The sequence below is a fragment of the Hylobates moloch genome, unplaced genomic scaffold (assembly GCF_009828535.3).
Source record: "Hylobates moloch isolate HMO894 unplaced genomic scaffold, HMol_V3 SCAFFOLD_3, whole genome shotgun sequence".
NCBI lineage: Eukaryota > Metazoa > Chordata > Mammalia > Primates > Hylobatidae > Hylobates > Hylobates moloch.
In genome coordinates, this window is record NW_026652278.1 from 49823318 (window position 1) to 49837127 (window position 13810).

The window sequence follows — 13810 nt, forward strand, 5'->3', positions numbered from 1 at the left end:
AAAAGAGGATACAAACAAATGGAAGAACATTCCATGCTCATGGGTAGGAAGAATCAATATCATGAAAATGGCCATACTGCCCAAGGTAATTTATAGATTCAATGCCATCCCCATCAAGCTACCAATGACTTTCTTCACAGAATTGGAAAAAACTACTTTAAAGTTCATATGGAACCAAAAAAGAGCCCGCATCACCAAGTCAATCCTAAGCCAAAAGAAGAAAGCCGGAGGCATCACGCTACCTGACTTCAAACTATACTACAAGGCTACAGTAACCAAAACAGCATGGTACTGGTACCACAACAGAGACATAGATCTATGGATCAGAACAGAGCCCTCAGAAACAATGCCGCATATCTACAACTAACTGATCTTTGACAAACCTGACAAAAACAAGCAATGGGAAAAGGATTCCCTATTTAATAAATGGTGCTGGGACAACTGGCTAGCCATATGTAGAAAGCTGAAACTGGATCCCTTCCTTACACCTTATACAAAAATTAATTCAAGATGGATTAAAGACTTACATGTTAGGCCTAAAACCATAAAAACCCTAGAAGAAAACATAGGTAACACCATTCAGGACATAGGCATGGGCAAGGACTTCATGTCTGAAACACCAAAAGCAATGGCAACAAATGCCAAAAATGACAAATGGGATTTAATTAAACTAAAGAGCTTCTGCACAGCAAAAGAAACCACCATTAGAGTGAACAGGCAACCTACAGAATGGGAGAAAATTTTTGCAACCTACTCATCTGACAAAGGGCTAAGATCCAGAATCTACAATGAACTCAAACAAATTTACAAGAAAAAAACAAACAACCCCATCAAAAAGTGGGCAAAGGACATGAACAGACACTTCTCAAAAGAAGACATTTATGCAGCCAAAAAACGCATGAAGAAATGCTCATCATCACTGGCCATCAGAGAAATGCAAATCAGAACCACAGTGAGATACCATCTCACACCAGTTAGAATGGCCATCATTAAAAAATCAGGAAACAACAGGTGCTGGAGATGATGTGGAGAAATAGGAACACTTTTCCACTGTTGGTGGGACTGTAAACTAGTTCAACTATTGTGGAAGTAAGTGTGGCGATTCCTCAGGGATCTAGAACTAGAAATACCATTTGACCCAGCCATCCCATTACCGGGTATATACCCAAAGGACTACAAATCATGCTGCTATAAAGACACATGCACACGTATGTTTATTGCGGCACTATTCACAATAGCAAAGACTTGGAACCAACCTAAATGTCCAACGATAGACTGGATTAAGAAAATGTGGCACATATACACCATGGAATACTATGCAGCCATAAAAAATGATGAGTTCATGTCCTTTGTAGGGACATGGATCATACTGGAAACCATCATTCTCAGTAAACTATCCCAAGGACAACAAACCAAACACTGCATGTTCTCACTCATAGGTGGCAATTGAACAATGAGAACACATGGACACAGGAAGGGGAACATCACACTCCGGGGACTGTTGTGGCGTGGGGGGAGGGGGGAGGGACAGCATTAGGAGATATACCTAATTCTAAATGATGAGTTAATGGGTGCAGCACACCAACATGGCACATGGATACATATGTAACAAACCTGCACATTGTGTACATGTACCCTAAAACTTAAAGTATAATAATAATAAATAAAAAAGAAAATGACAGAAACCATGTTGAACTATGCATCATGATCTCCTATTTCTGACAACATCAGGTTTATAATGAGACCAGATTCATCTGTCTGATTGTTACACATTAGCATAAATTATTCCCAGGAAATCCTTCAATTTGCTTTTAGGAATAAATAAGATTCTGAAAGGCACATCCAAGTCTATTGTTGGGATTATGCCACTTTTAATTGATATATATGTGCATATTTATGGGGTACATGTGATATTTTGCTGGAATGTGTACAAATCAAATCAGGGAATTTGGGGTATCCATCACCTAGAGTACTTACCATTTCTGTGTGTGGACATTCCAAGTTATCTCTCCAAGCCACTTGAAAATATACAACACATTGCTGCTAAGTACAGTTGCTGTATCAGTCTGTCCTAATGTTGCTTAAAAAAGGCATATCTGAGACTGGATAATTTATAAAAGAAAGAGGTTTAACTGACTCACAGTTCCATATGGCGGGGGAGGCCTCACAATCATGGCAGAAGGTGAATGAAGAGCAAAGTCACACCTTACATGATGGCAGGCAGGAGAGAGCTTGTGCAGGGGAACTCCCATTTATAAAACCATCAGACCTTGAGAGACTTATTCACTACCATGAGAACAGTGTGGGGAAAACTGCCCCCATGATTCAATTATCTTCACCTGGCCCCTCCCTTGACACATGGGGATTATAATTCAAGGTGAGATTTTCAATGAGGACACAGCCAAACCATATCATCCCATCCCCAGCCCCTCACAAATCCCATGTCCTCACATTTCAAAACCAATCATGCCTTCCAAAAGCCCCCAAAATCTTAACTCATTTCATCATTAACTCAACTGTCCAAGTCCAAAGTCTTATCTCAGACACAGCTAGTTCCTTCTGCCTATGAGCCTGTAAAATCAAAAGTGAGTTAGTTACTTCCTAGATACAATGGGGATACAGGCATTGGGTAAATATACCCATTCTGAATGGGAGAAATTGGCCAAAACAAAAGGTCCACAGTCCCCATGCAAGTCCAAAATCCAATGGAGAAGTCAAATCATGAAGCTCCAAAATGATCTCCTTTGACTCCATGTGTCATATCCAGGTCATGTTGATGCTAGAGATGGGCTTCCACAGCCTTGGGCAGCTCCACCCCTGTGGCTTGGCAGGGTAAAGCTCCCACTCCTGGTTGTTTTCATGGGCTCGTGGGCTGGTGTTGAGTGTCTGTGACTTTCCAGGCCCAAAGTGCAAGCTGTCAGTGGATTACTATTCTGGGGGCTGGAGGACAGTGACCCTCTTCTCACAGCTCCACTAGGCAGTGTCCCAGTGGGGACTCTGTTTGGGGGCTCCCACCCCCATTTCCCTTCTGCACTGCCCTGGCAGAGGTTCTCCATGAGGGCTCTGCCCCTGCAGCATAACTCTGCCTGGACGTCCAGGCATTTCCATACATCCTCTGAAATCTAGGCAGATGTTCCCAAACCTCAATTATTGACTTCTGTGCACCTGCAGGATCAACACCACGTGGAAGCTGCCAAGCCTTGGGGCTTGTAACCTGTGAAGCCATGGCCTGAGCTATACCTTGGCCCCTTTTAGCCATGGCTAGAGTGGCTGGGATACAGGGCACTAAGTCCTGAGGATACACACAGCAGAGGGGTCCTGGACCCAGCCCAGGAAACCATTTTATCCTCCTAGGCCTCTGAGCCTGTGATTGGAGGGGCTGCCATGAATGCCTCTGAGATGCCCTGGAGACATTTCCCCCATTGTCTTGGTGATTAGCATTTGGCTCCTCATTACTTAGGCAAATTTCCACTGCTAGTTTGAATTTCTCCTCAGAAAATGAGTTTTTCTTTACTACTGCATCATCAGGCTGCAAATTTCTCAAACTTTTATGCTCTGCTTCCTCTTGAACACTTTGCCACTTAGAAGTTTCTTCTGCTAGATATCCTGAATCATCTCTTTCAAGTTCAAAGTTACACAGATTCCTAGGGCAGGGGCAAAATGCCGCCAGTCTCCTTGCACAGCAAGAGTGACCTTAACTCCAGTTCCCAACAAGTTTCTCATCTCCATCTAAGATCACCTCAGCCTAGACTTTATTGTCCATATCACTATCAGCTTTTTGGTCAAAGCCACTTAAGAATTCTCTGTGAAGTTCCAAACATTCCTTCATCTTCCTATCTTCTGAGCCCTCCAAGTCTCTAGGAAGTACCAAACTTTCCCACATTTTCCTATTTTCTTCTGAGCCCTCCAAACTGTTCCAACCCAGGCCTGTTACCCAGTTCCAAAGTTGCTTCCACATTTTTGGGTCTCTTTCCAGCAACACCACACTCTACTGGTACCATTTCACTGTATTAGACTGTTTTCATGTTGCTAATAAACACATACCTGAGACTGGGTAATTTATCAAGGAAAGAGATCTAATTGACTCACAGTTTCACATGGCTCAGGAGGCCTGCTTTCATGGCAGAAGGCAAATGAGGAGCCAAGTCCTGGCTTACATGGTGGTAGGCAACACAGCATGTGCAGGGGAACTCCCATTTATAAAACCATCATATCTTGTGAGACTTACTCACTATCCCAAGAATAGCATGAGAAAGACCTGCCCTGATGATTTGGTCACCTCCCACCTGGTCCTTTCCACGACATGTGGGAATTATGGGAGCTACAGTTCGAGATTTGGGTGGGGATACAACCAAACCATATCGGTCATATCCCCAAACCATATGGTTGGGGATACAACCAAACCATATCTGCTATCAAACATTATAACATATTTCTTGCTTTCTTTTTTTTTTTTAGACCAAGTTTTGCTCTTGTTGCCCAGGCTGGAACGCAGTGGTGCAATCTCAACTCACAGCAACCTCTGCCTCCCGGGTTCAAGCTATTCTTCTGCCTCAACCTTCCTGGGTAGCTGGGATTACAGAGATGTGCCACCATGCCCGGCTAATTTTATATTTTCAGTAGTGATGGGATTTCTTCATGTTGGACAGGCTGGTCTTGAACTCCCGACCTCAGATGATCCACCTGCCTCAGCCTCCCAAAATGCTGAGATTACAGGATAAGCCACCACGCCTGGCCAGAACTTATTTCTTCTAACAGTATGTTTGTAACAACTTTCTTCATCAGCCCCATCCTTACCACCACCACTCTTCTCAGCCTCTGGTGTCTATCAGTCTACTCTCTATTTCCATGAGAATAACTTTTTCAGCTCCAGCCTATGAGTGAGGACATGTGATATTTGTCTTTCTATTCTTGACTCATTTTACTTAACATAATAACCTCCATTTCCATTCATATTGCTACAAATGAAAATGATTTTCATTATGCCACTTTTAAACATGAACATTTGACAAGAAATTGACTTATTTATTGTTATGTAAAGTAACTAGTTTAGGCTAAATTGGGTCTATTGTTGGGAGTATGCACAATAACAATAACAATAATAATTATGCATAATCCCAACAACAGACCCAGCTTTACCCTATTTATCAAACAATAAGTAAATACATAATACATACAAGAATTTTATATTTTTCCTCTAACACATAATATTTCTTTATCTCCCTTTTCCTTTTTCTCTCTTTCTTACATATACACATGCGCTTGTGCATGCCACAGGTTAGTATAAACCAGAATTAACGGCAGAGCTCACTGAAACACAGATTTCTGGCCCCAACACCAGGGTATCCGATTCAATCTCTGTGGTATAGAGTACAGCAGTTTGCATTTCTAAGGTGTTCCCATTGGTGCTAATGCTGATGCTCATGCTGCTTTTCCAGGAACAACACTTTGATAGCCACCTAATGCATGTTTGTATTTTTTCAGTTCACATACGTATAAGCAAGTCACAGGAAGCATGGTCATTGGAGAATCCTGTATAGTATAGTGGTTAAGACCAAACATTTGAAAGTAATTCAAATATGTGCAATGGAAAGCATTTAGAATAGTTCATGGCACATTGTAAGAATTCAAAAATTGATAGTCATTGTTACTGGTTTTTTATTAGAGTTGTCAGTCTATCCAGTATGCTTCTTTCAATGCAAGCTCCACATATCCCACTAGCTGGACTTATTTTAAGATGAATAAACAAAAATACAAAAATCAGGATTGCAACCATGAGCTCTATTTTGATAGTAACAAATATCTTTCATTTCCTTTAAATTTCTAAAATATCCTACAAATGTGACTATATGCATATATATGTTCATGTACTAAATGTTGATTTGTACATTTATTATTGTCAAAGACCAAGCTTTGGCTAATACACTTAAAAAGGATAAACGCTGTTTACAATCTGACTGACTATGATTGTTTGTAGTGATGCAGTAGAAGAGAATCATTTATCAACTTAAGATTTTATACTTTCTTAAGAACAGTACTTCCATTAAAATGTTCTCTAAATATGGTAATATTAGGAAAATGCAAGAGTGCAACTACTGTATTTTGAAAAATCATAAACAATTGTTTGCATTTAGTTCATAGTATTGTAAAAAATATTACTTTCTATAATATAGGTAGCCATACTTTATAAATTATTTAGTATTTAACATAATTATAATAAATAATAAAAATTAAGTGCATATTAGCTCCATTCCTTATTTTAAACCTGTACATATATTACATATACGTATTAATCCTTCAAATCACTACTTGAGATGAATTCTATTATTACCTCCATTTTGCAATAGTAAAATCCAGTCCCAGAGAAGCTAAATTAGTTATCCAAGATTGCATTAGTTATTTTGGCAAGTCAAATTTGAACTCAGGTAGTTTTATTCCATGGCCCATGTTTTAAGCTGTTCATTAAGTTCTCTATCTTGTTGGGATGCTGGGTCTGGATTCATGGAGTCATGTGATCTAGTGACAGGATGAACCAAGTGACCAGGGTGGTCCTCTCATTAAAGTATGTAAGGAGCATAAGAGGTGAGGGTTGTTAGGTAAGATGAGAAGTCTGGGGTCCCTGTGTGGTGAGTCTAGAAGTCATGGTCCAGTATAAAACAGCCTTTTAAAGGTAAGTGGCTGGAAAGCTGGACACAGATTTAGGAGACTGGCTTAGAGTACATCTATCTAAAGGCTGAATGGACCTTCACAGAAGTTATATCATGCTCTGCTGTTGTATATTCCCAAGTGGCAAATGCCTATTCCTTTGAGACTTGAGGGGTCCAAGACCAGGGCTGCAGATTTGATCAGAACATGACTGCATTTGGGGGCTTCTACTGGCATCTGCTTCCCCAAAGACTTGGGATCATCTGAGAGTTCTGCAGTTGAGTATGAGGCCTCTAGTAAGAAGCCTCTCATATCTGAGACCCATTCTAAAGATCAATTATTTGCATGCTTGTGGTCCACAGTCAAGAAATGCATACAGATCCTCTAGATTCTATCTCCTGTGAAATACTCTGAAGGATACTAGGCAAAATATTACACTGACTAAGTCTTCCTATCATTCACTATTTCATTAGGCCCCATCTGAACTCAACATATTTTTAATCATTTTTCCAGAATTCCTTTAAACTGCTCTTCCATTATTGTCAGAATACTGACTTAGAGTCCTCAAATTGCTTCTTCAGCTGGATTATATTTCATATTACATATTTGGCTGGTAATTTCCAACGAAGATGTCACTAATACGTTGAAAAGAACCAGGAATAATCCGCTTTTCTCATGAACCCTAACCTGGCCACCTCAGTCTATTATAATGTCTCTTTTTCCTTGCGGTAAAGAATTTATATCACCCATTTGACACTTGACATAGAGTATATACTCACTGTATTTACTAGGTTTTGAGTACATCTTTTCATACATATTGTTATAGTTTTCAATTCTAAACCCACAAGGTATGATACCTTGTGAATAAAAAGATAAACATTAAAAATTGTTGATTGGTGGGTTATTTTCTAATATGCTGGATAAAACTTTTTGGTATTTATAATCCATAAACTTGCTTCAAAAGTATTCCTTAGTTATTATTTGTTACTACAACACTATCTTTAAAAAGTAAATAAGGCCGGGTGTGGTGGCTCACGCCTGTAATCCCAGCACTTTGGGAGGCCAAGGCGGGCAGATCACCTGAGGTCAGAAGTTCAAGATCAGCCTGGCCAACATGGCATAAACCCGTCTTTACTAAAAGTATAAAAATTTGCTGGGCATGGTGGAGGGCGCCTGTAATCCCAGCTACTCAGGAGGCTGAAGCAGGAGAAGTTTGAATCTGGGCGGCAGAGGTTGCAGTGAGCCAAGGTTGCTCCACTGCACTCCATCCAGCCTGGGTGACAAGAGTGAGATTCTGTCTCAAAAAAAAATAAAAATAAAAAATAAAAAAAGTAAATGAAAACTCCCTTCAGCATTTTAATTCAAATATAGGATTATTCATATTAAAATATCAATAGAATATAAAGACGAAGTTGATAACTCAAATTCAGTATAGTAATTAACAATACGTATCTTGGTTTTAAGTCAATAGTTTTTGATGACAATTTAAATTTTACAAGCAGAGCATGAGTAATTTAGTGAAATTAATATATGATATAATTATCATCAGGTAGCAACAGAGGACCATTATGAGCATCAAAATTCCATCCTATAAACATTACACTGTGCAGAATCAGTTGGATGCAGCCTGCCTTGGAGGTTTTCCTCTTCCTTTTTACTTTCAACATCGTTTTAGTTTTTATGAAAACAAGTTATTGCCTAAAGACCAGGCTAAGGTCCATATTTCAATTTTAAAAACTGAAGTAAACTATAGAGGCCATTTCTTATCAAAATTAAGAACCAAGAGACAACAAAAAGGTTAACACAATAATTCAAGAACAAAGAATCACCAGGAAAAGTGGGAAAAAAAATAAGAAAAAAAGGAAAAGAAATTTAACTAAAAGCTAATCATCATGTTGATGTCTACTTGTGTGTTTTTAGTTATATATTCCATATGGGCTTTATCTCTCCAAGCTAAATAAATTAAGAAAATGGGAAAGATCACTTTTGTAAATAATTTCAATGCTTGTTTGTTTTTAACTGAATAGTTAATATATATATATAAGGCTAAATGAAGTTGTTCAGTTTTCAGCAATATGGCATTTTAAACTGACAACTGTAATATAACGTAATTATCATTAATAAAGACTATTACATTAGTTCAAGCCTCATATGCCTGGGTTATTACAATTGCCTCCTAGTTCTGCCTTCTGGATTTAGAATCTCCCATTTCAATATATCAGGAGTAATTTTTATAAAATACAAATCAGATGTTGCCATACCTCAGGCCCTTTAGTGGTTCCCCCGTCACCTTCTATAACATGGTATAGAAAAGTGTTTATGACATGGTATGTCTTATTTATTGTAACTATGCTATGTCACACTCTCATTTCTCTGTGCCTTTACTTCTACAACTAATTTTCCCTAACAGATTCCAACTCCTCTCAACTTCCCTCTTTCTTACCTGTATGCGTCCTTCATGAGTCAACTTCTTTGCTGATATTTTTTGCACGTGCCCGTTATAGACTTTATTACCTTGTTTTCTTGGTGTAGCAAAAATTGTCAGAGCCATGTGCATGTCCCTCAGAGCATTTGGTATGCTTTGGCCAACTTCCACCTCCTGGTATTGTCACTGGATCCTAAGAAGCCTCTGTGGGTGGTGGCGCTTTTGCCCGAGTTTTGCTCGGACTAGCTGTGTCTGTATCACCCACTCGACCTGGCAGGCTGTGCTTGGCTCATGCTACTGGGCTAAATCCGACACTTTGCCAGGGCAAGCCAGGCTTAGAGCAGCGAAGGGTGCATGAGTGAGCAAGTGCGAGGTCTTGTCACTGTGCATAGACACGCACGCTCGCTGCTGTGGCGGGACAGTTAGCTCCAGGCGCCCTCTCCCGGCAAGCCTTTGATTGAATCAGATACAGGGCAAGAGGCTTCACCTGCGTCTGGATGAGGGGCTCCCTGAACGGCCGCAACTCTTCTCTCCCCTTTGTTGCTCGCAACACGGTGAGTGGGGTGGCAGCCATGTTTTAGCCCTGTTTGTGTTACAGGTCTTTCATTCCTGCCATTTGGTGGGTCCCGAGTTTTTGGCCCACATCCAGGAAGAATGAGGTAGGCGGACAGCTGGAGAGTTAACAAGGTGGAGAGGAGCTTTGCTGAGCGACAGAACGGCTCTCGGGAGGCCGAAGTGTGTAGCTCCTATCCACAGGCAAGTTGTCCCCGTGATTGTCCAGCTCTCAGCAGAGAGAAGACCTGGAATGGGTAGCTCCTTTCTGCAGAAGGTGGTCCCAGGAGACACGAAGAGGTAAGCTCCTTCCTGCAGCTGGTAGTCTTCCTGTCTGTGTGAGGCTGGCTGGCTCCAGGTTTTTATGGGCTCAAAAAGGAGGAAGTACATGCTGATTGGTCCACGGGTGGCCATGGGCAGGCCCGGAAAAAGCACAGTAAGTTTTCACTCTGGGCCACGGACTCCACCGGAACTGATAGGCTGGTCCCCAGGCTTCAGGCCATCCCTGGCTTGAAGGTGGGGCTTCACCAGGGACACCCCACTTTCCACCCGGGAGCCTGTCTCCTGCTGCCTTCAATCATGTTGTTCATGGTTCCCAGGCTGTCTGTGAGGAGGAGTGCCTGCAGGTCCACAGTGAGCAGCCCTCTGTCCCATCTTGGCCTAGCTCCCATGTTTGTTCGTGCCCGAAGTTCACAGGAGGCTGAGGTGGCAGGAGGCTGGCACGTCAGCACCAACCCAAGCATGCACACACGCAGCCTGGTTGTGACAGCACCTGGGCTTGGCCTGAACTTTGCTTCAAAACTGGAAGGGGTGCCAGGAGCTGGAAGAGGTCAGGCAGGGGGAACAGGCACTTCCGACTCTGTGGGGGCAGGGGAGCTTCCTGGGTCCCTGAGAGCACAGAGATGCCTAGGTCTGCAGCCACAGCTGGGCAGCTGGAGCTACTGCCAGGATGGCAGGGCTCCCACCCTGCCAACTTGGAAGGGGGTAGGTTCCTACCTGCTCCTTGCTCCCACCAGCTCCCTGGAGCATGTAGCCCTGGTCATACCTCCTCTGCTGTAGCTGCTGTCTTTGCAGTGGCTGCTCCAGATGGGCCACTGCTGCCATCAGTATCTACAGCCTGACTCAATGCCCTTCTCTCAGATTTTGCAGAGGGAATTTGACTACTTGCTTCTGCTGGAAGCAAGAAAATCCAAAAACTTGGCAGCCCATTGGCCAACACTGCAGCCAATTACTCTCAGGATTTAGTGTATATGTTTTCCAGTTCCATAACCTCTCAGGAACTGGACAATTAAAATTATCAGGAGAGATAACTCTGATGCATGAGTTTGCATCTTTTTCTAGAGTTTGCCCATGGAGTGAAGTTTCAGTTCTCCTTATGATAGCTGATTTAATAGCAATCTTGTTACTGGCTACCTTCTCTTCTTTGCCTCACTTTCTCACTTCCTTATCACTGTTATCTGTACTTCTCAAAAAATATTTATACATGAATATTTTGTGTCCAGATTTTCTGCTGGAGAATCCACAGTAAGCCACTGGACACCAGAGGTACTATGGTGTGGGGAGCAGAGCCTTCAGATGGGATGCTAGAGTTGAATCACTTGTTGGCCAGTTGGTATCAAGACCAGTTGGCATTTTATAACATCACAATAACCAAGATTATCCCCTATGTGAATTGGGATGGCATAAACATATAAGGTTATGTATGCCTTATGTAGTATTTCCAGAATTTGAGATAGTGACAATGACAATGATAATGACTGTGGAGTTGGTAGTTGTAAGTATTGTCAGTAATCTGAAGGAAAAAATGACTTTTAAAAAAGCTTAAACTGGTCAATCAAAATCTCAGGACATGGTGTGAACGTCACAAGATCTCTATAACACCATTTAAAACAACCCTCTCCTGTTGCAGTTTAAAAGAGATTGAACTAAAAATCAGACCTTGTGCCCGGTTATAAGAATAGTAGAACAGTAGAGAAGGCTCACTTCAAAGCACCAGCAAGCCTTCTGTGGAAAAGTCAGAACCTTCACAGGGAAGGAGTAGGACCCTGAACTCTGGGTTTGGAACATCTGGGTGGCTCACACCTCACTAAACCAAGATTCTTTCCTCCCCTGGAGACCACATGAACACCTCATCTGAGGCTGATGCTTCAAATTGTGCACATCTTCCTCCAATTTTTTTCTTCTCTGTGACTTCTAGACCAATTACTATGTTCAAGACCAAGAATGGCCCAAATGAGGAAGTACTGTCTCTGCTTTAACAATAAAGGAATTATTCATCAAATGAACCACAGACACTGGCTAGTATGTTCAGGTAGATCCAGAAGCACTTAGAAGAACACTCAGAAGAGTAAATCTTCTGAGTGCTGGAAAAGGTGTGTGTGCAAAATATTAGACACACACGGTAGACTCTAAAGATAATATTTACGTAATGAAATGAGTTCAAATCTAAATATGTGTATTTTGAGGTCTAAATGTCCACATCCATACCTAGTAGTATACCTAATTACATGTTTCTGTAAAATGTTTTAATTTCAGAAACTAAAAATATATATTAAATTAGCATACAATCACATTAATCAATGTTTAAATTGCACAATAATTATAAAATGTAAATCTGTATCCTTGAAAGTTAATTAAAATATATAGGACATGATTCACTTTTTAAAATCTTGAAGAGTATCCAGCACAGTCATTTAACAGATTACATTAGCTGAGTTTCTTTTCAGAATTAAAATGTAATAAACTTACGCTTTTTGAAAAAATACATACAAGATCTATATAAATATTCCACTTACTTTTACTTGACCCACAAAGGCATTGGCTTCTTCCTCCACCACAGATAAATTTCTTGGCAGATAAGGATCAAACACTGGAGCATTGTCATTGACATCTGTCACCACTATGTTTACTGTGGCAGTTGAGGTCTTAAAGAAAAACACAAGCATTAAATGTGAGAGGAGCTATTTTTACTTAGAATTCATTTAAGTAGTCATCCTGGCATTTGTCTATTTGAAAAGCATCTTATTTTTCTTTCTAATCCTTAGCTTTCCAAAAAATAAAAATAAATAAAAATTTAAAAAAAGAAGCTTGCAAAGAAGCTTCCCACCTCAAAAAACAGATGGGAAAAGCAAAAGATGATATTAAAGGGCAAACATCTTTTTGGAAATGTCAAGTACTTCCTGGAGGCTTACTTTCAGAAAACGGTTTTACCTTTATCTTGTTCACATTTTATGGGTGGCAAGCTTTCGTTTATACACACATACACTGCTTTATCTCTGAAATGTGCCATTTCTGTAGTTTTTGCTGATTGTATTTTTGACTGTTTAAAAATAAAAACAGTACATTATAAAATAGCATGGTACATCAAATGGGCATTTTCTGGAAAGCTCATGCTATCAAAAAATGCTACCTTAATAATTTTCTAGGCATACATTTAAACCAAGAGTTTGAGTACCATATACTAGGCATGAAATGATTATCTTATAAGCATACAGCTTACAGAAATGGTATGCAGGTAAACCTACCAGTAGTGTGTGCTACCTAGTTAAAAGTTAAATCCCTGGCCTGCTGCAGTCAATATTATATAGGTCAATGACTTCTGCACAATCAATGACTATCTTCATGCGTGATTCAAGCTGGAAACTGCTCTCTCTAATCAAAGCCTGAGTACAGCATAGAACCTCTACCTAGCTCTGTCACAGTGTGGGGCTGATCACAAAAGGCTGAGAGCAAAGGTACAGAGAGAAAGAATATTAACCTGGAAAGTAAGAAACCTGGTATGCTTTGGTATTAAATATTTAGTAACTATAAATAAAAAGGAGGAGGAAAAAGCAAGGTGATACTGTCATGAGAGAATTATCCACCTTTTGTTTTAAAAAATGCAATTTCCATTAATTAGTAAGTGATTTGTAGTGAGAGGCTAAAACGCTGAGCATTAAGAAGTGACTTGAGTGAAGCTGAAAAGGTTTTGCAGCAGTCATGGGGCTAAGGAGTCAAGTGATTTTTTTTTTTTTTTTAGCTATTAAAGAGGACAGATCTTGGTAAATACCCAATGTTTTCTGTTGGAGTCACGGAAGTTCTATACCAAGGAAGTCATGGTGCTTGGGAAAAAGACCAAACCTCACTCAAATGTAAACCCAGTATTGAAACTCTGATTGGATTTAGGTGATCTGCCCCTATTTTAACAGA

At 40.5% G+C, this 13810-nt stretch overlaps 1 protein-coding gene across 2 annotated transcripts in view; it reads right to left on the reverse strand.

Moving 5' to 3' along the window:
* Positions 1-13810, reverse strand: part of PCDH15 (protocadherin related 15) — a 1777335-nt gene that overhangs the window by 255706 nt on the left and 1507819 nt on the right. For both annotated transcript variants that reach the window (XM_058436255.1, XM_058436254.1), the window contains one exon: positions 12418-12546. In XM_058436255.1, coding sequence (XP_058292238.1) covers positions 12418-12546 — 129 coding nt within the window. The remainder of the gene's footprint in view (positions 1-12417; positions 12547-13810) is intronic.